The sequence below is a fragment of the Lemur catta genome, chromosome 4 (assembly GCF_020740605.2).
Source record: "Lemur catta isolate mLemCat1 chromosome 4, mLemCat1.pri, whole genome shotgun sequence".
NCBI classification, from domain to species: Eukaryota; Metazoa; Chordata; class Mammalia; order Primates; family Lemuridae; genus Lemur; species Lemur catta.
In genome coordinates, this window is record NC_059131.1 from 57,928,353 (window position 1) to 57,954,757 (window position 26,405).

Here is a 26,405-nt window from a genome sequence, read left to right on the forward strand (position 1 = left end):
GTCCAGTGACCAGTTTTTCCAGTCACCTCACACCCCGGGTCCGCGATCACGCACCCCCTACCCGTGGCAGAACCTGACGAGGCGGTGGCTCATGCGCCTTTCCGCCCCAGCCTCTTGCCACGGACCACACGTCCCATCCCTGGCGCCCGGCCCCGCCCCCCGCCCCGGCGCGCCTCCCCAGCCGGCCGGCTCGGGTGTCTGAGCGGCCGCGCCTGCGGGCCGTGCGCGCTGATTGGCTGCACGGCGGCGGCGGGCGGCCCGCGGGTGCACACACCCTCCCCGCGCAGCCAATGGGCGTGCGCACGTCACTGACCCAGCGGCCCGCGAGCCGGCAGCCCCTCAATAAGCCACATTGTTGCACCAAACTCCAGCGCAGGAGTCCCGGGCCGCCGCTAGCAACGCTGTGTCACCCAGCTAAGAAGATCTGCCGGCCGGAGCATCGCGCGTGGGCGCTCCAGAGGTCCGACCGCCCTAGTGGAGCCAGGCTGCGATTCTTCTCAAGTTGAGCCTTAGTGATCCCGTGGCTGAAGTTAGCGTCTTGACGTGGGACAACCGGACACGTCGCCGGTAGTGATACTTAGGAGCCTTCTAGCAGTTGTGACTCCAAAAACCTGTCTCTAGAGATTCGAGACCCTCTCCAGCCGGGCGCGCCGTCGCCGTTAGCCTTCTTTGTGTGCCGCCCGGACTCTCGGCTCCCGGCCCGGCCGCCAAGCGCGGATACAAAGCGGTCGCACCGTGCCGCCCGCCTCCCCCGCACACACTCCAGCCTCCGTTTCCCAACTCGGCGCCGTCGGGCCGCGACAAGATGATCGCCTCGCATCTGCTCGCCTACTTCTTCACGGAGCTCAACCATGACCAAGTGCAGAAGGTAAGTCAGCGCGGGCGGGGGCAGTTGGCCTGCTTCCGATAAAAGTTGAGTGGTCTCCGGGACTCCCCTCCTCTACCCTGCGGGGACCCCCTTCCTCCCCATTCCGGGCCGAGGACGCGGAAAAAGTCTGGGTAGCCGGGAAACTCGTGGGCGCGAAGAGCCACGTCTGCTAGGCACCCGCCGGGCGTGTGTGCGCGTCTGAGGCGCCGGGGCTCGCGCGCCGCCCGCTCTCCCGCTGCCTGCCATCCTGCGCGCTCGCGCTCTCTCCCCCTCCCCCTTTTTCTCTGGTTTCTAGAGGGGCGGGTCACCCGGCACGTAGTCCGAGATCGCTGGGTCCACGTGGGAGCAGCCCCCCTTCTGCAGCCGGAGTTCCGGCGAGAGCACGTGGGGAGAATCGTGGCCGGGGAGAAGGCTCTGCTGCCGCGTGGAGCTGCCGGGCAGCTCCTGCGCGCTTAAGGACCACGTTTAGGGGACAAACCGTTCCCCTTCTCGTCCCTTGCGGCCCTGGGGGGGTGGGCTTGAGGAGAAGCCGACAGGGGAAGAAGGAAAGGGGGCAGAGGAACTCCTCCCGCCGCGCCCCCTTCCCGGAACTGCGGCGCCCGGAACTGAGGGGCGTTTATCCATCCGCCCACCCCAGATCTGCTCCGGGACCTCCCCGCCTCGCGTCCCCAGGGCCAGCCTCCGGGTCGGGGAGGATTTTGTTACTTTATAGTTTGCTGCTAAGTTACTCAGAGAGGGTCAGCACCTCATTCCCAGATTCCTTGAGAGTTTTGTCGTTCGGAAAGCGCGCTTCTTCCCTGCCCTAGGCCCCGACCTGTCGGTGCCCACCTAGCTCTCCGCAGCTCCCGACACCGGAGCTCTCGCCCCGCCGGGTCATTTACATAAGAAAGCGCCTAGGGCTCCGCGGGGAACTTCACTCTCCCTGCCTCGGGGAATGGGGGTGGGGATGGGGCCGGGCCGGGCCGGGGCCGGGCCTGGGCCTGGGGCGCTCTCAGAATTCAGTTTCTGAAATGCCCAGGATTAAGGGATTGGCTCACGGCCTGAGCCTCAGCTAGGATTTGAGGGAGAGGGATGAGCTGGGGAGGGGCGGTGGGGTTGTTTTAGAGCTGTGAGGCAATGACTGAGCGTTGCTCAATTACATGCTTGAAATTTCAGTGTCTGGTGGGAACACATTTTTAGGAAAATGTCTTGACATTATCGTTGTGTGGGGCAACCTGCCCGTATTCCCATTCTGGCGGTCCTGAGGGCAAAGGAGAGGATGACGGTTACCATCTTGATATAGTGATGGCAGATGAGCCTCCAAATAAAACATTGCCCAGCCTCAGAATGGAGGAGGGAGCAGAGGGCGGCTGGTTGACTTGAGGTTTGCCATGTTTGTCAACGGGCTGTTACTCTCACTCATTCCTGGGATGTGGCTCCACACTTTAATTCAGTTTATTTAAAAACGTGTCATTGAGCTAGCAGAGTCTTGGCAACTTCTCAACTTCCAAGATTAACTCTTAGGGAAGGCTATCATATCTTGGCAAGTCCCAAAATACAAGGTGGAGGATCCATCGGGTAATCTTAGCAAGGTCTTCTCAGTTGTATATCACCCCCAGGACATTTGAATTCTTGTATAAACTTACTGTTCCCCACCCACAGGAAGACACTAGGACTGGAAACTCCGTGGAGGTTTATCACTCTCTGTCTTGGAATGGGGGTCATCTCTTTGGTCCCAGAGTGGAAAGAGAATTAGCCAAGGTATCTGGAAATGAGTTCTAATCCCTGTCTGTGGTTCATTAACCCCAGACCCCTTAGTCTCTTTGGACAACCCATATCTTTTTGTAAAATTGGGATGATAACAGCAGTCTTGTCCACTTATGGGCTTGTGATGATTAAGCACAACAATGTGAAATCATTGCTCCTGTCAGCTTCTTTTCTCTACCCTTGCAGCCACCTTTCAGCCTGTGGCATGTCCCTGAGACACGTGGTTGTATTTCTTCTAAGTTACCAATGGGGGCAGAATTGAATCAGGCCTTTAACTCACTAGGTGTCAGAACCTGTAACTTACTTAGGCTCTCGGCTTTGGTGAGCAAAGCTGCTGGATTCCAGCTGCAATTAGATAGTAAATGAGAATCAGAATATCTTGAAAGCATCTTTCTGAGTTGCTGCTGGAGGGAAGATTTAGGAGAGAATGATGAAGACTGAGTTTAATTTTACAGTCTCTTGAAAAGGCCTTTTGATTTGGACTCTTCTGAAATCCATTTGTGAAAACATCACCTCATATATTCTGGGTTATGGTCTGAGGACATAGAAGGCTTAGGTTTAGCTGTCCAGTGGGACCACTTGTCTCCTGATGGACAAGCACAGTGTTTCGTGGCATGAGAGATGAGAATACGGGGTTATTTGCTCACCTTTTGGCAACTGACACTTTGGAATTCAAGAGCAAACACAGCATCTACTGTGTACCTGGCTCTTAGCCCTTTACATGTATTAGCTTATTTGCATTCACAACAACCCCACGAGGTGAGTAGGATTGTTATCAGCATCTGTGTTTTACTGGTGAAGAACTGAGGCCTAGAGTAACTTGCCCAGGGTCACTAGCTTTTTTTGTAAGAGCTGGGGGTTTGAAGCCATGCAGTTGGCTCCAGAGAGCACTGTGCTCTTGACCACATGCTGGGGAACATTAGTGGGCTCTTAGGCTCTGCCTGTGTCCACTCATGGATGCTGGCAGCACCCCCACCCATTATATGCCCACAAATGGAACTAGCTGTCCTGCTGGTTTGATCAATGGCACTAGTTAGTACCCTCTGGCTATTCCAGCTGAGAGCCCTGGATTCATTTTCACCAACTGTCCCTTCTGACTTGGTTGACTGGTCTCTGTGCTACTTCAGAGACCTCTTAAGGATTTCCCTGTTTCTAGTCTTTCTTGAGCCAGACTGGGTCATTTCAGAAGGCTTCTACAACTCCGCATTGGCCACTGAATGCCCCCTGATGCTACCCTCATCTTAGCCTCACCTTCCTCTCCAGACTTGCATTCCCCAGAGACGTTAATTGCCCTTCCTCTGTCATGCCTGCTCACACTAGGTTCTTTATCCCTTGCCCTTTCTGCAGACCTCAACACTGCCTGGCTTTTCCCCACTTAACCCTTTCCAGCTCAAATGCTATCTCCTTTCTCAACCTTCTTTCTACCTCCTTCTGCCCTTCCTGTGTGTCCACATTAGTGCACTTGAACCATGCACGGCATTTGTTTCATTCCGTCATACATTAGAGTTGGTAGTTCTCAGTTTGGGTTCCTTCCCTAGGACAAGGAGTATCCTGGCTTTTTGCTTTTGTCACCACAGTTCCTGGCCTCTGGCGAGTTGCTTTGTGATTGCAAGAATGAAGGAGCGAGGGCTGCAGGAGGTGGAGGAGGCTGATTGGCACCTGGGGGGAGGCTGGTCCTGGGCTAAAGGGATGGGGTGGGTGGGTGGACATTAGAGGGAAAGGCAGTTCTCAGGGCGCTTCCTTCATCCGAAGCATGGTCTGAGGCTGATCCTGAGGGGCAGAGCGAGGGAGAAGAGTTTCTTGTCCTCCAGCAATCGAGGCTCAAGTCCTGCCTGAAGAGATAGAAGATTTTTTTTTATTAATTGAGGTAAATTAATATACAAGATACAGGATTTTGTCTCTTAAGAATGAGGATCAGGGTTAACCACAGAAGTGAAATGAGGTGTGTACCCCTTCCTTTAGCCATTGACCAAATTGTTTTAACACAAGTAGGCTGGTGACATTTTTACTGGAATCTTGTAACATAGATAGCTCACTTACGTCTTCAACTCTGGACTTGAGGGGAATATCTTGGAAGCCAAGATTCAACAGAACCCCCAACAGTCAAGGTAGCCAATAATTTTAATGTTTTTCTGAGAGCCTACTATAGAGGCAGGGCCCTCTGGGTGCTATGCAAGAAACAGAAACTAATAAAACTTTTTGTTGTCTGGAGAGAGATAAGACTCCAGGAACAGATAATTTATGGCCACTAAGTCAAAAGAAGGTGTATTACCATGGGTGAGTGGGGAGTTAGTGACCTCAGAGAACATTTTGGACACCTATTGTGTGTCATTAATCTCTAGATACAAGATTAAAGTGTCAAGAGTAAGCTACAGATTAAAGCCTTAATAAGACTATTTTTATCTAGGTTAATTTTCACTGGGGAAACTGACATTGACAGGGACAAGTACAATTTTGTCTCATTTGTTCAACTTATAAAGTGTTAGTATCCTTATTATACTGTCCCTTGCCCTGCTCAGAAGACAACTGATAGTAGTAGGAATACCTTATAGCTTTTGCTAACCATCCATTTTTTTTATATTGCTAAACTTCTGTTTCAGAGAGTGCTAAGAAGCACTTTTTTCTTTACCTTTGAATGAATTGAAATTCCCTCTGAAGCTGCCTAGCCAAAGCTAACGTTTTATTTTAAACATCACTTTTCAAAGTTGAACTTTTCCAGCACCCTGGGGAGTTTGGGGTTAGTTGGGAGTCCTTTTCCAGGGGGCATCAGAACAGCACAGACCAGAAAGTCACAATGTGACAACTGTAGTAAGGAGATCTGATGTACTGAAAGAATTTGGGAGGCCTAGAAAACTGGCTTCCTTTGTTCAGATACTTAGGTTTAAAAGACCAGCTCTTGATAAGAGGTTCCTCATTATCATTGTTGAGTTTGGAAGTCAGCAAGTTTGGTTTGTTTTCCAACACTGTATGTTGTCTGCTTTTGCCTTTTCAAAGCAGTGGGGGTGAGGGGCAAGTCAAATCCCAGAGTTTGCTGGATGCGTCTTAATAGCAGTCTTAATAGCATGCTCACGCTTTCTTGCACTGGAGTGGCTGTTTCTGCTTATTTCTAAAGCAATTTTCTCCAGCTTTGGTGCTATTGACATTTTGGGCCAGATTTTTTTTTTTTTTTTTTTTTTGAGAGGCTGTCCCAGCCTTTCAGAAACAGCAAGAATTTGCACCGTATCCAAATTTACAGGGGCAAAGTCTGTGTTTTTAAACTCTTCCTTTAGGGCAGTAGTTTTCAACTAGGAGTGATTTTTGTCCCCCAGTGGAATTTGGCAGTGTCTAGAGATATTTTTGGTTGTCACAGGCAGGTGAGATGCTAGTAAGTAGAGGCTAGGGATAATGCTGAACATCCCACAATGCTCAGGATAGCGCCCCCCACCTCGCCCCCAAACAAGGAGTTAGCTGACCCAAAATGTCTATAGTGTCGAGGTTGAGAAACTGTTTTAGAAGACATGGTCCATCCATCCATCCCCTACCCCCTTCAGTTTTCAATTGTATCTCTTGGCCAGGCACGGTGGCTCACGCCTATAATCCTAGCATTTTGGGAGGCCAAGGCAGGAGGATTGCTTGAGCTCAGGAGTTTGAGACCAGCCTGAGCAAGAGCAAGACCCCGTCTCTACTAAAAAATAGAAAAATTAGCCGGGTGTGGTAGTGCACGCCTATAGTCCCAGCTACTCAGGAGGCTGAGGCGGGAGGATCACTTGAGCCCAGGAGTTTGAGGTTGCAGTGAACTACGATGACACCACTGTACTCTACTCAGGGCGACAGAGTGAGACTCTGTCTTAAAAAAAAAAAAAAAGTGTATCTCTCATGGTCAGACAGCTAGTTAGGAGCCCCAGGTGGGACCAGAGCCCTCAGTCTCAACAGTGTGCACGGCAGGGGACAGTCGTGGTGGGAAATGGGCTTTACAAATGATGATTAAAGGGGAGGTCTTCAGTCCATTGCAGTCTCTCACTGAAGGGCCAGTTTCCAGGGGTCAGGAGCCAGTTGCTGTTTCTCTGGTCTCAGCCAAAAAAATGGGCAGTGCAAGTGCTCCAGGAAACCAACGGGAAAGAAGTCTGCTCAGTTGTCCTCAGGAGATGGCACCCTGGCTGTGCTGGAGTTTCCATGGATGCTGGGCATCCGCTAGGCTTCCAAACAAGGCAGGCATGTGAACTGGCAGAACCTGAGCTCAGAAGCTGCCCTGGCTAGGGAGCAAAAGAGAGGGGCCAATGACACCCACTGAGGGACAGTCCAGCAGTTATTGAGACAGGCTTCTCGGTGAGATGGGGTCAGGCTCCCTGGAGTTGAATCCTGGCTTGCTGCATAACAAGCAGTGTGAGCTTGGGCCAGTTATTAAACCTCTTTAGGCCTCAGTTTCTTCCTCTTGTAAAATGGAGAGATTGTTTAGATAATACTTTAATAGGGTAGTTGTAGTGATTAACGAGAAAGAGAGTTAATATATGTGAAGCTCTTAGAACTGTGTCTGACATATAGTCAACACTTTATGTATTAAATATTGCTACAGATGGTTCCCAACTTATGAGTGTTCAACTTAATGGTTTTTTGACTTTATGATGGCGTGGAAGTGATAGAAATTCAGTAGAAACCATACTTTGGGTACCCATACAACCATTCTGTTTTTCACTTTCAGTACAGTATTCAATAAATTACATGAGATATTCAACACTGTATTATAACATAGATTTTGTGTTAAATGATTTTGTCCAACTGTAGGCTAATGTAAGTGTTCTGAACACGTTTAAGGTAGGCCAGGCTAAGGTATGATGTTTGGTAAATTAGGTGTAGTTAATGCATTTTTGACTTATTCTTTGGGATGTATCCCCACTGTGAGTCGAAGAGCATCTGTCCATAAAGAAAGACACACTCTTAGATGCCCTCCTTCCTTGTCCATCTGGACAGGAGCAAAAAGAGACCCTACTTTGACTTGGATAATTCCCAAGGACTCCTTTTAGGGTGTGTGGGTTCAGGCTCATTTGTGCTGTCTGTCTGATGTTGGATTGGATCAGAGGACAGAAGGCAGAAGGCTGGGAAGTTCCTGAAGCCAAGGAAGAAGGAAGTGTCCTCGCTGCCCCTTTCAACTTGTAAAACCTCCTTTCTGGGCATAGGAGACTCATCCTCGAGCTCTTCCTCTAACTTGCTTTTGCTTTCCTTCTGGTCCTCTGGGAAGTGCGGCCCGGCCCCCCCCACATTCGAGGGTCTCTGGGACACCTTGCATATGGGTAGACCTTGGGTTGAAGCATCCTCTTTGAGATGCCATGAGAGAGACAGCAGTGCTGAGTGATCACAGCATTGAAACTCCTCGCCAGAGAAACCTAACCCAGCCTCCCCTCAGTAACTTCCCCGAGGAGGGCAGAGGCTTCAAAGGGCAGTTGCTGGGCTGCCTACTAGGGAATTTTTCTTCTGCTGTGGAGTTTGCCACTTAGGTACTTGCTCCTCCATCTTCACCTCTGCCCCACACTGTGGCTTCCCACTGGAGAAACCGTTCATGGTGCCCTGTGCTGCGGTCACAGGACCAGGCCATGGTGAGTTTGGCTCCATTGATCCCTGGAGTGTCACTGAAGGGAAGAGCCACTCTCACCTTTTTTTGGCACATGGGGTGAGGTTCCCTGAGCCTCTTGGGCCTGAGCAGAGAGCTCTTTGCTGCTTATATATACAGACTCTGGGCTGTTGAGTGTGTCCCCTCCTGCTGACACCGGGGTGCCCTGGGTTCTGGGCAAGGCCTAAGGGATTGTCTGTGTGGGACCCCACACTCTCTACTCCTTGAACAGCCTTTGTCTTACCCGAGTCAGGAGGCTTGGCCCTTTTTCCTGTGAGTAGAGAATCTCATTTTCCCTGATGTGCCATCTTCTTCTAGGGGTGGTCATACATTTTGTGCTTTTGTCTGTGGATCCGGTAAGCATTTCCTAGACATTCCTTCCCTGGACAGACATTGGGCAAACCTCATTTCAGAGTTAACCAGCAGAGTAAGGAGCCCTGAGGCCCACCCACCTCCCACCCACCCAGCCTTCCCACCCCTCCTCAGCATTCCTGCCCTGGAGGCCTGGAGGTGGTCCCTGTTCTTAAAAGGCCTTATTCCCAGCCTCTGCCTTCTGGCATCTCTGTATTTTCTGATAAAGGAATGAAGCCAGATAAACTATCTAGTAGCTTTAATTAGGGTTAAATGAGGACATTTGAAGGTGCCACTTTTCCTTCTTTCCTATTTGAAGGACCTCCTCTTCCTGCTGCCTTTCAAGTTTTCCTGTCTCTGGCCGGTCGGACTCAGGGACGCGGGGAGGAGGCTCTGGCGCGGGGTGCAGGACTGAGCTGATCCTGCAGCCCGGGGTCTTGCGGGGGAGGCTGAGCGGGGTGGCTGTGGTCCTCCGGAGCTCTAGGCTGATTTGGACGCCGTGAAGCTGCTGCACCCAGCCTTCCACAGTAGCCTCCTGCTGGCCCTTCTCAGCTTAGGGAGAGCTGCTCCTGAGACTCGGGGTTCGCGCTGCCAGCTACCAGCGCCTCCGCGTTCCTGCAGGATCTGGTGCATCCTATGGCGTGGCTGACAGTCTCACGCTGCAGCCCTGCTCAGCCACCTGCATGTGGGAGTGGGCCGGAAGATTGTCACCCAGCCTGTGCATGGCCAGAAGAACCTCTCGCCGTGCTTTGGTTCCGGAGACTTCTTTGCTGCCCACAATTTCAGTGACTGGTCGCGGATCAGGAGGAGTGAGTTCCAGGAGTTCCGCGCCCCCCCGTCCCCCCATCCTTCAGCAACTGGACTCCCAGGCCTGTACCTCTAAGAACCAGACAAATGAGGAGAAGGAGCAGATGGAAGAGGGGAGGCTGAGCGCAGTGGAAGTGTGGGGATACAGTCCCCTCTGTATGTCATCTCCCTCAGCTCTCTCATGGGGGCCAGCGTGCTGCCCCTGGGGAAGTCGACCTTTTACAAGAGACTGCTGCTCTACTTCCTAGCTCTGGTGATTGGAACCCTCTACTCCAGCGCCCTCTTCCAGTTCATCCCTGAGGCTTTTGGTTTCAACCCTCTGGAAGATTATTATGTCTCCAAGTCTCCAGTGCTGTTTGGTTGCTTTTATCTTTCCTTTTTCACAGAGAAGATCTTGAGGATGCTTCTTAAGCAGAAAAATGAGCATCACCACAGACATAGCCATTATGCCTCTGCTGCCTTCCAAGAAGGACCAGGAGGAGGGCATGACGGAGAAGCTGCAGAGTAGGGGTCTGGACCACACAGTTCCTCAACTCTGCAACAGGGAGCTGGATGGCAAAGCCCCATGATGGATGAGAAAGTCATAGTCATAGTCTCTCTGTGCAGGGCCTGCAGGCTTCCCAGAGCACCTGTTACTGGCTAAAAGGTGTCTGCTACTCTCCCATTGGCACTGTGGCCTGGATGATGACCCTAAGTAATGGCCTCCACAATTTCATTGATGGCCTGGCCATTAGTACCTCCTTCACCGTGTCATTTTTCCAAGGCATCAGCATCCTCTGTGAGGACTTCTTGCATGAGCTGGGACACTTTGTCATCCTGCTCAATGCTGGGATGAGCATGCAGCAAGCTCTCCACCTTCCTTTCTGCTGCTGCCATGTGGATTTGGCCTTTGGCATTCTGGCCGGTAGCCACTTCTCTGCCAAATGGATTTTTGCGCTGGCTGGAGGAACGTTTTTGTGTATATCTGTGGCTGATATGTTCTCTGAGATGGATGAGGTCTGCCAAGAGAATGAAAGGAAGGGCAGCATCTTGATCTGTTCATCATGCAGAACCTGGGCCCTCTCCTCAGAACTCTGGCTTCAAGGGCAGCTAATCTCCAGGTTCAATGGGTGAATTGATTTATTATCACACTGATCATGTGAGATTCTTTAGCCACTTTGGGGAGCCAATCTCTCCAGAAGCCTTTCTCAGTGGTGCCCACAGCTGCAGCCGAGGGGCCATGTTCGCAGACTGATTTGTGTGCATGACTGACAAGAGTACTGGTTCATTGCCAACACCTGTCTTGCACAGAAAAACTGTCCACTGTCAGTAATTAAAAACAGCATCTGTTTTGTTTTTTCTTCTTGGGAAGCATCCCTCAAATCAGGAATATTCTTGAAAAGAACATGAGCAGGAAAACTGCTCTATAAGTTTTTTTCCTTATCTTGCCTATTGACTTGGATAGATTCAAGAGTAGGTTGAAGAAGGAAGAAAACCTCAGTGATCAAGACTCTAGACTAAATATCAGGACTGATATTTAATCCTGATAGGATTATGGTCCAGTTTTAGCAAAGAACCAATTCCTTAAATGTTGGAATCTAACTTTTTATATTATTATTATCATCATTATTGTTTCAGAATGATTCTTCATCTTTTCTGTTTTATTTTTCTCAAACTGCTTTCAGGAACTCCAGAAAATAACACTCAAAGCTTAAGACTCTGGAAAGTTTTGCTTTACTGAACTCACATTGATGTATTAAATTGATAATTTTAGCATTCCCTATAGATCCTGTCATTCCCTAAAAATACCCGTTGTCTGGGAGTAGAATAAGTTAGAGTTTCAAGTGTAGGAGATGAGCTCAAAAATTTAATCTTTAATACATTGAAAAATAAAATATGAAATAGCAGCCTGCTTACCCTGTTTGTGCACACCTATATTAACTTGAGAAATTTCCTTTCATAGACAGCTGCCTCAAAAAGAAACTGTCTTTAAACTGTAATTGGAGCAGAGGTCAGTCCCAGTCAGAGTTTAGGAGGGGTGGAGACACTCAGATCGCCAGACTGATTGTAAGTTGCCACTGGCAACAGATTTGCCTTATGATTTGGAAATGTGGCAATTTCTTTTTGATTTTTAAGTGTTTGTACGTATTAGAAGTCTAAGTCAAGTCCCGAGTTGTTCTGAGGAATTTTTTCACCCCTGGCTTTTTCTGGATGGCCCAACTCCTACTAATGTTTGCAAGGAAAGTATGTCCCATGCAGGATCCGTAAGCCAGGGACAGGGGCTCTGCCACTTCTCACCTCGCCACTGGCGGGCAGGTTGCCACTGTCCTCACCTCTAAAGGTGTTTTGTGTCTAGTGTCAGCCTGGAGCTATACCTCACTGGTTCTTCGGCTTGAGTTTAAAAAAAAGATTTCCCTGTTTGGGAACCTAAGATCTGTTTTTAGTAAGTTGTCTTCCAAAAAGAGATGGTATATGCTGCTTTTTTTTTTTTTTTGAGACAGAGTCTCCCTCTGTTGCCCGGGCTAGAGTGCTGTGGTGTCAGCCTAACTCACAGAAACCTCAAACTCCTGGGCTCAAGCAATCCTTCTGCCTCAGCCTCCTGAGTAGCTGGGACTACAGGCATGCACCACCATGCCCGGCTAATTTTTTCTATATATATTTTTAGTTGGCCAGCTAATTTCTTTCTATTTTTAGTAGAGACAGGGTCTCGCTCTTGCCCAGGCTGTTCTCAAACTCCTGACCTTGAGCGATCCTCCCGCCTTGGCCTCCCAGAGTGCTAGGATTACAGGCGTGAGCCACTGCGCCCGGCCAGTATACTGCTTTTAAAAGAAGTCTGATTTTTGCAAGAGTGGTTAGGATTTTATTGTTCATATTTCCTTTTACAGTTCTGCAATTTCATCACAGTAATTTTTAAAAAGTAACTCAGGTGTTATGAGCAGAAATTAGAAAAGAAAATTATCTTATGTGGACTATAAATGTTTTATTTGCAAGATTAAATAAACCTATATTCTATAAAAAAAGCTATTATAAATAAAGCTATATTCTATAAAAAAATACAGAATATAGCTTTATTCTATATGTCCCATCAGCTCTGTTTGTGGTAACTCAGGCCACCCTCAGGCTGCCCGCCAGTGTAGGCACTATTATTATCTATTATTCAGATGCAGAGGCCGGGCACAGAGCAGGACAGTTCCTTGCCCAGGGGAAAAGCTGGAATTCAGTCACAGGCAATGTGACTCTAGAGTGGCTGCCTTTAACCCCCGGCAGAAAGCTGCTCAGGACAACTGTGTTGTGTTTCAATTTATGGGGTTATGAGTCAGGTTTCAGCTGAGAATGGACCTTTGGGATCATGTAGTCCAAACTCTGTATTTTGCAGTTAAGGAAATCAGGTGCTGTGTACTAAGGGCCTAGCCCAAGCTCACATAGGGTAAGCCCCAGATCTGGAGCCCAGTTTGCCAAACCCTATCATGTTCCCTTTAAATGCCATTTGTGGACTTTCATCATTTAGGTATGGGTTCCCGAAGAACAAAGGCAGAATTTGCCTTGTGGGCTAGAGGGACCCTGTAATTTCTTGTCCAAACTGGGCCACTTTTGAAAGCGAAAGAAGGCACTGTTAATAGTTAATGCCACTACCACTGGTGTAAACTGAGATTGTCTCAGGTAAGCAAAGGCAGATGGGTGCCTTGCCTATGAGGGGTGTGATCTTGGGGTGGATGGGTGGGTGGGGCAGACTGGGAGGGTCTGGGTCTGGGACATGGAGCAGAGAGACAGACCCAGAGGGATCTGGTCCAGCAGGTGGACAGTTGGCAGCAGACAGGAGTGAGGGGTTCAGATGCCACTGTGAGGCAAGAGGCTCAGGGCCAGATTCTGGTCCCTGGCAGGGCCTGTCCAGGGGAAGGCAGAGTCTGACCTCAAGGGAACCTAGTGTACTAGGCAGGGCAGCCAGGTAGATGGGGAGGAAATGACGCTGGTGCCAGGATCCTGTGCAGTGAGGGCACAGGCCTGAAGAGCAAGATCAGACACAGCACCTGGTCAGTCTGGAGTAGCCAGCTCTTCCCCCTTCACCAGGCTACTCTTCGGTCTCCTCTCTTTGGCATTCCCGTAGCTGCTGTGTGTAATCATACAAAGGGTTCTTGAGCACCTACTGTATCTCAAGTACTGAGATAGCTGCTGGCATCACAAATTTGAAGTTGGGTACGTGAGGTCAGTGCCTTTAGTCCTCTGGGACCAGTGAGGACGAAAGACACAGGTGTCAAGTGCATGTCAGCACTGGCTGGAGAGAGGCCATTTGTGCTGGGCCCTAGAGGGCGAGTGGGAGATCGTTAGGTCAGAGGAGAACATTCTAGGCAGCAGGGCCAACACACACATGTTTCTAACCTTCGGAAGACAAATACTCCTCAGATTTGAATTGATGTGTGTGATTTAAATGATTGCAAGTCCTTATTTTATTACAGTTAAAAACCTGCCTGCTGTCTGCCCTTACTTTCAGTTTGCAACATGTTTACCTCCCTCCCGTAGACCGAGCCCCTTGCTGGCAGAGGCTGGTGTCTCCTTTCTGCTGGTCTCCCCAGCACCCAGCCCTGGCACACTCGGTGCTCAGTCAGTATCTGCCCGTGAGTGAACTGTGCCGGGGGTGCGTGCATCTGGGATGTATCACTGCTGCCCCGCAGTCAGAACGGAATGTCGAGGACAAGGACTCCAGGCCGGGCACCCCAAATGCCCATCTCCTGGACCCCTGACAGGTGCTGCCGCCTGAGGTCTGCCTGGCTGTAACTTGATGCAGCTGAGAGTGAGAACTGGCAGAACAGGAAACCCTGTGACTCACAACGGTGCAACAGGATCCTGGAGGAGTGGCCCGTATGTATGTCTCCCTGGTCGGCTCCACACCCCCCAACCCTGCCCCAGGCATGTGAGTCCAGGGTGCTCAGAGCCGGCATCTCCCTGGGGTGGCATGGCAACCCCCAGGAAGGTCCTGCTTGTCGCATTTCAAGCAAGTGTTGTAGCACAGTTGTTACCTTTGGTCAGCAGGCTTTCTGAGGACAGGAGACCTAATAAACTCACGTTCCGCTGTGTGTCCCCCGCCCCCAGCTCATTTTTTCCCTCTGTATCAGAAACATCTGGCCCTGCCTTGGCAACTTTACAGGATAAACTTGTTGCTCATTGTACAGCCTCAGCCCTCCCAAGAGGAGTCTGTGAGGGCATTATTATTAATGAGGTCACTGACAGCAGTCGCCTGGCTTTCCCCAGATGGGCACACCTGTGCTCCAGGTTAGGGCACTCGGCTGGCCACCGGATGTTGTGGGTCCTGCCAGGGATGAGGCCTGTGGTTGGGGAAGCTTCTCTAAGCCTCAGTTTCCTTGTCAAAGATTTGCAGTAAAACATTGGCAAAGGAATAAAACAGAAATATGAAATTCTTGAGAAACTATGTTGCAAGCATGTGTCAGCCCGTAGAGTCACTGGAAGGCTGTTTGTGGCCAGATTTAAATTATGGATTTCCCTCTGACTCGTCCTCTCTTGACCTCTTTATCCCCTTTGGCTCTTTGGCCACATGTAGTAGGTAGACTAGAAGCAAGTCTGGGCCACCTGCCTTTTTTGTTTCTATATTTTATATATCTATGTTTGAGACAGCATCCCGCTCTGTTGCCCAGGCTAGAGTGCAGTGGCATCATCACAGTTCACTGCAACCTCAAACTCCTCGGCTGAGGTTGGGTGATCCTCCTGCCTCAGCCTCCCAAGTAGGTGGGACTACAGGTACACACCATCATTCCTAGCTGATTTTTCTATTTTTTATAGAGACTGGGTCTTACTATATTGCTCAGGCTGATCTTGAACTCTTGGCCTCAAGTGATCCTCCCACCTAAGCCTCCCAAAGTGCTGGATTACAGGTGTGAGCCACTGCACCCAGCCTTCCAACTTCCTTTTAATTAAAGTTTAATACATGTAGAAAATTGAACACACCAAGAAACCACCACCTAGATCCAGTAACAGCTTATTACCAGTACCAGCCCCATTTTCTGGCTCTAACATCCTCTTCCCCTACTCACCACCACTAAGTGTCATCACTATCCTGACTTCTACAGTGTAGACCTGTTTTTGTACTTAATATCAGTGGGCTCGCACAGTACGTCCTTTTTGTGTCTGGCCTTTGTCACACAATGTTATACTGTGTTGTGAGATTCACCTGTGCTGTTGCATGTGGTGTTAGGTGGTGCATTCTTTTTGCTGTGAAGTATCTCCTGCACTGCTCTGTTTTGATTGTGGTTTATTTAAAGCAGATGAGACAAGTCATAAGGCCCTTGACACCCAGAAAACACAGTCCTTCTTAAATTTCTTTCAAGGAGGCCAGTTTGGAGCATTGGCCTAATATTCAGTAGACCTGGTTGTATCTTCAGTACAAGAACATGAGTGTTAAGAAAGCTGAAATTCAATCAATTGGTTCACTTGGGGTCTAGAAGCTAAAAGGTAGGAATTAGCTAGTGCTCATCTGGTACTGCCTGGAAACAGGTTCTAGATACTAAATCAGAAATATCCCAAGACTAGAGAAAGGAAGTTCAGCTCTGCCTCAGGTGTCTCTGCATCCTTTGCTCTGATGCTTCTAAGCTTGTGGAGTCACTTTCTTATCCTATTTGATCACTTGAATTCACCCTTCGACCAGGAGGGTGTGTCATGTAGAAATGACTAAGAAGCATTTGCTCAATCGTGTATTATTTATTTTCTGCCAGCTTACTAAAAGGATTTGGTGATTTGGTTCAACTTTCCGTAAAATGATTTCTAGAACAAGAGTCATCAAGTGGGTGGGGATGATTGTAAAAACAAACAAACAAACAAAAAACTTGACAGAGCTTTGAGCTTCCTGACAGTCAAGGCAAAAAGGACAGTTCTCCTTGAGTCAGCCATTTTCATCTCATTGGTCTGTAGCAGGAAGCACAGTGTGTCTGGGCAGCCAGACTCTCTCCTGGCTGGGGAGGGAAGTGTTAGTGAACAGCACAGCAGCTTGACACAGTGGGGTGGTCTTCATGGTCCTTCCTTCCTGTGATCCCTTAATTAAAGGTTATAGAATTAAACCTTACTAATAAGAAACATTTTGTAGGCATCTAATGTAATGTAGTGAGATGAGTAGCTTTCTGCCACCTGGCATTGATAATCTTCCACAATCCTGGGCTTGCCCACACCTCCTGAGCTCTCGCTGTTTCCAGTTCCACGTTTATCCACTGAGATGTCTTAGCCCAGAAGCCATCTCCCACGAATGCCAGTCCCACAGACCACTTAAGCCTGCGACACTTCCAACGGCTGCCTTCCGCTGTGCTTGCAGTTCTCACCTGACAAGATTCATCCCTCCGTGCATTCCAGAGGCACTTGTTGGTGTCTAATATGAGCCAGGTCCTTTGCTGTCTTATTAAGTCCTGGAGAGCAGGGATCTTGATTTCTTTAAAACATTTTTTTTATTGTGAAAAAATATACCTAACAAAATTTACCATTTTAACCATTTTTAAGTGTATAATCCAGCAGCATTAAGTATATTCACATGGTTGTGCAACCAACACCACTATTTGTCTCCAGGATTTCTTTTAAAATTATGTTTCTGGGCACTGTAGAGCTTTGTATAATTGGTGTTCAATAAATGCTATAAGATGGGAGACGCTGGGGCTGCAGCAGTAGTCAGGGATTCAGGGGTTGAATGATATGAATCTTACAGATCTAGACTTCCTTTCCTTCTCTACTTCCCGTTTAAACCTCTTCAGGTACTGAAGGTAGGATTTATAGTCCTTCTTATAGAAACTGTCAAAGTTGGAATATTGCTTTCAATTTGATCAGGGCCAATTTCGCACTGGGACCAGTCTGTAGGCCTTGGGATCCAGGCGTTGACCACCAGCCATTCAACTGGAATTGGCCTGCAAAAGAGATGGGCCCTTCTGGGCCCGCAAGGTTGTCGTTCACCTGGGTGATCCAGATTCTAGCCTGTACTGTGTGACCTTGGCCAAGGCTGCTCCCTGTGGGGCCTTAGTTTCTCTGAGATCCCTTTCTGGCTCTCCCCTCCAGAACTTTCCTTCCTGGCTTCCCCATACCTGGCCAGGGCTGGGTCTGACCCACCCTGGTCAATGCCCATTTTGAAGTGGAGCCTCTATAAGGGTGACCTTTTGCTCTCTCCACTCCTCCCATTGTTACTATGACACAATTTGCCCTCCTTTTCATGCTGGTCTGGAGGAAAATGCAGGCACTTAAGGGGATGGGTGTTCACGGCTTCTTGTTTTGGGCTTTAACTTATAAAGAGGATGGGGTGAATTTCTCTTTGGGGCTTGCCCTGCCACTACCCTCAATTCTGTAGGGGAAGCCGGCGTGTCAGACTGGTGTGTTATGGGAAAAACAAAAATGGCCAAAATTGCCCAATGAGGAAGTTTTAATCTCACCATTGCTAAATAGATATCAACTAAAACTGCTATCGCTTTCTGCCTAACACACGCCCTCGCCCCCCAGGCAGGCAGGCAGCAGCCCCGTGTCTGAGCCAGGCTTTGCCCTGGCCTGCCTCTGACGCCCCAGCCTGGAATGCCCCTGCCTTTCCTCTCTCCCAGGTGGGGACGTAGAGAGAAGCGGCCTACACGCACACACAGAGAGAGGAGGAACAGTTTGGGGAAACGGGCTGTGCTTTGTTAACCTGAGCATGACTAAGTAGGGTTGAGAAATGTCCTTGATCCTCCGAAGGTGCCACTGGGCAGAGAGAAGTCTAGAAGAAAGAGGTGGGGGGCGGGGAGGCTTTAAAGGGGCCGATGTAGAGCTCTCCCCTTGTCACCTCACTTATGCCGATGACTGCTGTGTTCATCCCGAGGTACACTGAGGAAGCCGGGGCTCAGCTGGAGAGCGAGTCACCTGCGCAAATGCTACAGCTGGTGTTTCTGGTGCCAGAGCCCTCACTTCGCCACCACTAGCTGCAAAGTGAGGGTTGGCCTCAGTGATTCCACTCCAATGGTTTCCAGCAACTTAAATCTCTGAACAACAACAAGTGCAGGGTTTGTCTTTATAACTCCTAGCACCCTGGATCAACACAGGATTATTTCACTGGGACACACTTGGCCTCATCTCGTTTAACTACTGACTTTCAAAGACCCTGGGCAGAAAAGTGGTATAAAGGACCTTAAGCAGTGTTGACCAGAACAGGGCCCACCATGACCACATTGCTGTCACAGTGGAAACCTGCCCGAGGACAGGGGAAGGAAGATGTTGGCACTCCCAGGCCTAGAGGTGTCGATTTGGTTAGTCTGGAATGGATCGTTGGAATTCTTATTGTTTTTTAAAAGCTCCTCATGTGATTCTGATGTGCAGCCGAGTTTGGAAACTCTTACCACACGGGGCAGAATGGAGATTAGGCAGCAGTTATCACAAAGCAGATTTATCTCTGATTGAGGAAAATCTTTCAAACAACTAGAACTGACCAACAATGGAATTTAGAGAAATAGTGAGCCTCTCAGGCTTGGAAGCATTCAAACCTAGGCCAGATGACTATCTATTGGGTGGGGGGAGACAAACTAGACAAACTCGAATGCTATGTTCAGTGGGATTTTGCCCCAGGGGCTTTTCCTCTCTAAGAGTGAATATTTTTTAGCTGTAGTCTCACTGCTGTGTATACACACGATATCTCCTAAATAACTTTGTCCCAGGACTTTGGGCCCGGTATTCCCTCCCTCCGGCTGCACTGTGGCTGAAAGTTGGCAGGATTCTGAAAACCGCATTCACTTCCTTCCCAACTCAGGAAAACTGTCTTTCTATGGCAGCTGCTTTTTGTTTCTGACTTCTGTTTCCCTTGGCTACCGTTCACTCAACACAGCAATGCCTGCCAGGGCTGGGTGGGCACCATTGCTGTGTTTAGGAAGCTGTGACATTAGGTGATTAGTAATCCCCACCTGAGTGGCCCTAATAGGTTGGGTGGATACATCATCATGCCCAGGTGCTGTCCACTCCCAAGCTTTGACCAAGGTGAAAGAGGGGAAGTTTGGGCCAAGGTACTGGACTTGGCATTTTTCACAGTTGTTTCATATCCTTTCTCTTGGTCTCCTCCTGTTATGGAAAGGAAGCTAAGGCCCTGGAGTTGTTCAAGAAACCACAGGGTCAGCAGGGGTGCCACCCACACTAAGAGGGGACATAGGACAGGCAAGGGGGCGTGGCATTGGAGCCAGCAGACCTCTGTTGAACCCCAGCTCTACCCCTCACCGCCCAAGTGACCTGTGAAATGGGTACAGAAGTTTTACAAGAAGACAAGGGAGAATAAGTCAGTAAAGCTGTAGGATGGCGCCTGACAGGTAGGAAATGCTTGATAATTGTTTAGCGATTGCAACTGTCATCATTGTCATCGTTTTCATCTGTCATTGAACCCGTGAGAAATAGTTATAATCTACAGGGCAAAGGGCAGCATGACTTGAGTAAAAGGGTGACTTGATTCTTCTAGGGTTAAGGATGAGAAGTATCTGAGTGGATTTCTAACACTTGTAGCCACTCAAACATCAAAGATAAACTAAGCTGGCTGCTGTAGGATTTGTTCTTTTGTGTACATGACCTGCTGTTTCAGGATGAGATGGTGGAGCCTTTTAATGAGGCAGGACAGGACAGGACGGGTTCAGCTCTTCCAGATGCCCAGAGCTACCTGTGGAGAATGTGTGTGGGAGGGGTTGAGGGGGTCAGTGAAGCTCTTGGGACTCTCCTCTCTTTGGGAAAGTAGCAAGGTGGGAGGACAATGTCCAGAGACATGTCTGCTGCCCTCTGACCTGCTCAGCCAGCCCTGTGGACCATGCTTTCCACTGTCTGCCCTTCGTGTCTGTGTTGGGGGATGACTGGAATTGAAGATGGCCTGTTAATGGGCATGGCCAGCTTGCATTTGCTGCAATGCAATTTGGCCTGTAGAGACCCTGCTGTAGTCCAGCAGAAAAGGGGCAGTCATTTAGCAGGGTGTACAGGAGTACAGGTGAGCCCCCCTGCTCCGTCAGTCCCAGCTCAGCCCCTGTGTCTGTGGGACTCCGCTCTGCAGGATGGAGGGGCTGGCTGACACTACCTACCTTAGCGGGCTTTGTGAAGATGAAATGAGTTCATGGGAGCAAAACCTTGGGAAGAGGGTCTGGCAAAAGCAGGAGGCTTGTAAGCGTTTGCTGTTATTACTGCTGCCCACGAGGGCATCTTAGGCTGGATGTGGCCTGACATTGGCCTCTGGTTTGGGTGGCCCCGGAATTTGTATATTAGTGCCAAGATGTTCTAGTTATGACATAGTGTTCCTGGGACAGTCAAGGTGCCATTGGATCTGGAGTGGGAGGACTCTGGGATTGTCAAAATTGCCCTGGCCCTGAGGTCACCAGAGATGGCTGGACACTGATACTTCACTAATAGGGAGGTGGCTTGTCTGGTGTCAGGCTGATGAAGCTCCATCTTTTACCTCTGGAGCAGCCTCAAACGTCATCATGGGGAAGGCACCCTGGCTCTCTGGTGTTGCAGGAAGCAGAGTTCAGTGACCTTGCTTAGGGGGTGGAGCCCTGGGAGACTGAGGCAGATTCAGAAGGACAGTGGGCTCAAAGCAAGTGAGGCACCAGGAGTCGGAAATCAAACAGAAGGGACAGTTGGATTCTTCCTGATTTAGACCTATGGACTTAGTCTGAAGTGGTTTTTCAATAAATGCTGGCAGGGGAATATGGGGGTGTCTTCATTTCTGTAATTCCAAACCCAACATGACAAGCCTGGTCTCTCTCCAGGCTGGAGGAGGGAATGGAGAAGTGGCTGGGGACCTGATTAGCAGGAGGAAGTTGCCCCTCCACCATTCTCTGCTCCTACTCCGTCCCGCACCCCTCATCCCAGGTGAGAATCGCATCTCTCTGTGTTTAAACCCTTGGCAGTTGTGGAGGAGCTGATGCTGGCTTCCAGCTGCTTGCAGCACTTCCCCCAGACCTTGGCCTTTCAACTTTTGGGATCTTAGAAGAGGGATAAAAGATTAGTACTGGTCAGGATGCTTGAAATGGTCTGAGGAGGGTCAGTGTTGTTATTCTACAGGGACAAAAATAGGTCCAAAGAAAAGAGTTTGCCCCAAACTCTGTTAGGAGATAGGATACAGCCTGGAAAGGAGAAGATGTGAATTAGGAAACTTTTCTCTTTTACTTTGTCACAAAGGAGGACACTGAGTTTGTTTTTTGTTCTTAAAGTTGTGCCCTTTGGAGGGCTGAGATATCAGAGCTGGAAAGAGCAGCATCCCTTCTAGTGCCTCAGTTTGCTGACATGGCCGGGAGGGCCACGATGCTCACAACTGAGGGCACAGCTGGGACCTGGCCCAGGACTCCTGATTCTCTATACTCCTGCACCCCTGCTGGCCACAGCCTTCTCTGTCACGGACACTGCTGCTGGGAACAGTGACAGTGTGGGAACTTGTGTGCCTCCTTGGATAAGTTTCCATCAGACCTTTTCCTGATTGGAGAAAACTGGGATTATCCATGGCCAAGGCAGATGAGAGCTTCCAAGAAGGAAACCATCTGAGAGGGGCTCCTAATGCTTCTCCTTCTCCTGGTGTTAAATCTGGGACACATTCATGTAGATTTATGTTGAAAACAAGATCAATGAATGGCTAAGGAGTGTTTCCACCACTGCTGAGCACAGGAGAGGTTGTGTCATCATTATATAGAGCCTGTCCTATGTGTCCGGTGCTGTGCTAGGTTCTGGGGATGCAAAGGCGAACACATAGACATCATTCTTCTAGCCCTTGGTGCTTATGGTTTGGATATTACTAAATATATATTTCCAAATTGTGGATGGTGTTGTGAAGGGAAAAGTTCGAGTGCTTGGAGTAACAGGGAGGCCTGACTGTTGCGTTTGGGAGGATCAGAGGAGGACCCTACAGAGAGAGGCTTGAAGGATAGGCAAGGGACTGGCGGGGCAGGCAATTGCAGGACATTGAGGAAGTTGGGGAACTGAGCCAGGGATTGTAGTCTGCACAAAGAGTGCAGATGCATGACAATGAGGTTAGGAGGTGGGTAGGGGCCAGATCATGTAAAGCCTCGGAAAGATTTCCAGTTTTGTTCCAATGGGAAGCCGCTGAATTGTTTTCAGCGTGAATCAGCAGAGTCTGGCTGGGGTGGAAAATGGATGAATAGGTAAAAGTAGAACCTGGGATTGTGTGAGTCCAGGTAAGAGGTGGTGGCTACCTGGCCTAGGGTGAGGGGCAGTGGGATGGGCGTGACTGGCCATGTGAGGTGTGTGGGGAACAAGAGATGAGGGTAATGACCCTGGTTCCTGGGATGTTGTCACAGGTATTCCAACTCGACCATTCTGAAAAGAACTTTCCTCTTCTGATAGTCCTTTCGCCTATCTGTACCATTCTCTAGACAAAAAATTAAACCTATTTTTATAATTTTAATTTTTAGAGTTTTTTTTTTAAGACAAAGTCCTGTCAAATCAATTCCTGTTAATGATCTTTAATAAAAAACTTCTATCTACAACAGATTTTATTGTTTTGAAGGGCCGAGTGATGTTCCATGACGGGGACCTATAACATCATTTGTTTACCCCGTAGGTCTTTACTCTTGCTTTCCTCCTCTTTCAGGTTGACCAGTATCTCTACCACATGCGTCTCTCTGATGAGACTCTTCTGGAGATCTCCAAGCGGTTCCGCAGGGAGATGGAGAAAGGGCTCGGGGCCACCACCCACCCCACTGCATCAGTGAAAATGCTGCCCACCTTTGTGAGGTCTACTCCAGACGGGACAGGTACTGCACCTGGGGGGTGGCGCCGGGTGCCCCATTACAGGAGGGTGGTTTGGTTGGCTTTGCTCAGGGACCCAGGAAACTATGCATCAGTGAAGCTTCCTTGGTTTTAAGCCTCAGAAACCAGCCAGGGAACTGAACGGAAGGCTGTGGGATAGTGTAGACAGCAGCCTTGGCAGTCCAGGGAGAAGCACTTCTCGTCAGCCCCACCAGGACATTGCTGCAGTCATTTGTTTTCTACCCATGTGCTGAGAAAGGCTGCTGGGCTCAGTGTGGGGTTTTACACAGTGGTGGTGACCAACTGGCACAAACGTGCCTCACAAGGTCACGCAGGGTGCTCTTTGGCCCACCTACACACGCCCCAACTGGCACATTCTATAGTCACGCTGGGGAAACAGTGTTGTACAGATTGTCTAGATTGTTTCTTGAACCCCATGAAAAACGTACTGGAAGTCTGAATAAACTTGGGGAAAATGTGAAAAGCCACAGTGCATATTAAGGAATTAAAGGCTCTGAAGTCCTGCAATATGAACCTGTTAAGCTTGGTTTAATCCCCTTATTTGGATACAGAATCCTAATTTCATAGTGAGCCACCCAGAAAGTGATTTAATTACGGGGGAGAAAAGGGTTATGGTGGATATTCAAGTCAGAAAAGTGCGGGTTAGGGCCAGATCACAGAAGGCCTTGAGTGCAAGCCTAAAACGTGGAGTCCTTCTTCAGTAGGTGCTGGGGAGTGAATGCAGGTTTGTGAGGGGGTCTGGGCAGAACTGTCTTGGGGGTGTTGCATCATCAGCAGTACCTGCGGAGTGCAGGGACGTGGGGTGGGTGGGGTGGGTTATGTGAGGCTGGTAAAGCACAAGACGTGGCCCTGGTGGGCAGTGGTGGGCAGGGGAGAAAGGATTCCAGGGTGAGCCCAGCTGCCTGGGGATGCACACGGTGTGTCAGAGCTCTTGCCCAGCTTGTTCCATTTAATCCTCACACTAGGTGCCTCTGTTTTTGAGACAAGGAAGCCTTGAGGTCCGTGAGGGCTAGGATCTGGGGGTAGCTACTCACATCTAGAGGGCCAGGGAGAGAGCCCAAGGGGCAGCTGCCAGGGCAGTGGAAGGACCAGGGAGCACAAAGCCCGGGAACCTGAGGGAGGTGAGGTCTCCAAGAACCTGGCTGGTGGCTGGCGAGGCATCTGTAGAGGAGTCGTGGGGAGGGGTTGGGGGAGGGCTTGGCTCAGGGCATGTTTATGCACCTTGTGCCCGTGCTGTTTCCACATTTGTGTCCTTGGAGCTCACCTCTGAGCGTCTCTAGGGACCTGGTTTGCCTGACAAGACTTTGTACAATTCCTAAAATAAGTGTTTGCAGAAGCCTTGGGACCCAGCCTGGACCCATCACTGAGGGTGTGACCTTGTTAGGATTATTCTGAGTGTGTGTTGCAGCCCTTCAAAGAGCCCCTTGAGGCGAGGGGCCTTTGTGTGCTCTGGATTGGTATGTTTGCTGCACCCACCACTCCTTCTGACTGGAAACCACACCTATTTCCAGTGTTTCTATTTGACATTCTGATAAATTCTCTAGCTCCTGAAGGCCAGGGCCTTGTCTTTATCTCACCCCACACTAGCACTAAGTACCCTAAATATTTTCCAAATACATTTTAAGGACTAAGGGCTTTTCTGAGCACCTGCATATATTAACTCATGTGCTTTTCACAAAACTCTATAATTAGGTACAAATTCTATCCACATTTTTTTAGATGAAGAATTTGAGGCTTGAATGGTCAAATAACTTGCCCAAGATCACACAGCTGATGAGAGGCTGAGTCAGAAATCAAACTTGTATATGCCAAAGTTCAGGCCTCAAGACTACCCCTGGCGCATTGTATGTGTGTGTGTTTGTGCGTGCATTAGCCTGTGCACTTAGCACTGGAGCACAGAGCAAATGCTCAACTACAATTTTTTGAGATGAGTTTTGGGATGCTTGTTTAGCCTGTATTATAAGCAGATGAATAAGTTTGTTAATGGAGAACTAATTATGGCATAAGCTTTTTAAATTCTCATTGCTTTTCTGAGATTGGAGGCACAGAGACCCCTCTCCCCTGTGAACTCTTTGCTGTACATTTTGGGATGTTTTATTTATGTAAGCAAAGGAAGTGGCCCCTGGAGTAGTGGAGACCAGACTGCAGGAACCTGGCCCCTAGCCCCTCCTTCCTCACTTGTTTGGGGACCGGAGGCGAGCACCTCTCCTCTGCTCTCTGGGACTTTGTCTTCTCCTTTGTAAAGTAAGAGGTTGACCCAGCAGTTCCAGTATTCTGCACATGTACTAGAACTAGTGTGCTAGTATATTTCCACAAAAGCTTTTGAGATACTGTAATGAAGGAAAAAGCCTTAATGTCTATCAATGGTGTCTTTGTCTGTTTTGTGTTGACATCAAATAATACCTGGGTATTTTATTAAAAGGTTAGGGCTGGGTGTGGTGGCTCATCCTAGTAATCCCAGCACTTTGAGAGGCTGAGGTGAGAGGATCACTTGAGGCCAGGAGTTCGCAACCAGCCTGGGCAACATAGTGAGATCCCGTCTCTACAAAAAATTTTTAAAAATTTGCCAGGCTTGGTGGCACACATGTAGTCCTAGCTACTTGGAAGGCTGAAGTGGGAGGCTCTCTTGAGCCTAGGAGTTTGACGCTGCAGTGAGCTATGATCACACCACTGTACTCCAGTCTGGGTGACAGAGTATGACCCTGTCTCTTGAAAAAAAAAGGAAAGAAAGAAAAGAGGTTGTTTGGCTTAAGGTTCTGCAGACTGTACAAGAAACATGGCACCAGCATCTGCTTCTGATGAGGACCCCAGGCAGCTTCCACTCGTGGTGAAAGGGGAAGGGTAGTTATTGTGGGCAGGGATCACATGGTGAGAGAGGAAATGGCTGTGGGCTTTTTAACAACCAACTCTTGCAGGACTAATAGAGTGTAAACTCACTCACCACCCCACCCCACTCCTGCCCCGGGGAGGACATTAATTTAGTCATGGGGGATCTGACCCCATGACCAAAACACCTCCCATTAGACTTCACTTCCAACATTGGGATCAAATTTCAACATGAAGCTTGAGGGGGACAAACATCCAAACTATAGCAGATGGGCACAGTCAATTAATGCAGAAGACAAGAGTCCTCTCCAACCCATTACAAAACAAGAGCCATAATATTATGTGAAGTACGATCTCATTTTGTAAAACAGTTAAATGTATTTGTCTGTATTCACATTTGTACATTGTGTATACATATGTGTATGTACAGGTGCATAAAATCTCAAGGATATGCACCAAAGTACTAATAGTGGTTATCCTGACACTTGAGGTTGGCAATCTGTA

General features: G+C 49.1%; 1 protein-coding gene across 2 annotated transcripts in view; it reads left to right on the top strand.

Annotated features, from left to right (window-relative positions):
- The first annotated feature begins 341 nt into the window (after window positions 1–341).
- HK2 (hexokinase 2) overlaps window positions 342–26,405 on the top strand; it is a 63,960-nt gene continuing 37,896 nt past the window's right edge. For both annotated transcript variants that reach the window (XR_006734745.1, XM_045549937.1), the window contains exons 1-2: window positions 342–868; window positions 22,897–23,059. Coding sequence is in view for 1 of the 2 variants with exons in the window: in XM_045549937.1 (XP_045405893.1) it covers window positions 806–868; window positions 22,897–23,059 (226 nt within the window). In the remaining variant the exon portion in view is untranslated. The remainder of the gene's footprint in view (window positions 869–22,896; window positions 23,060–26,405) is intronic.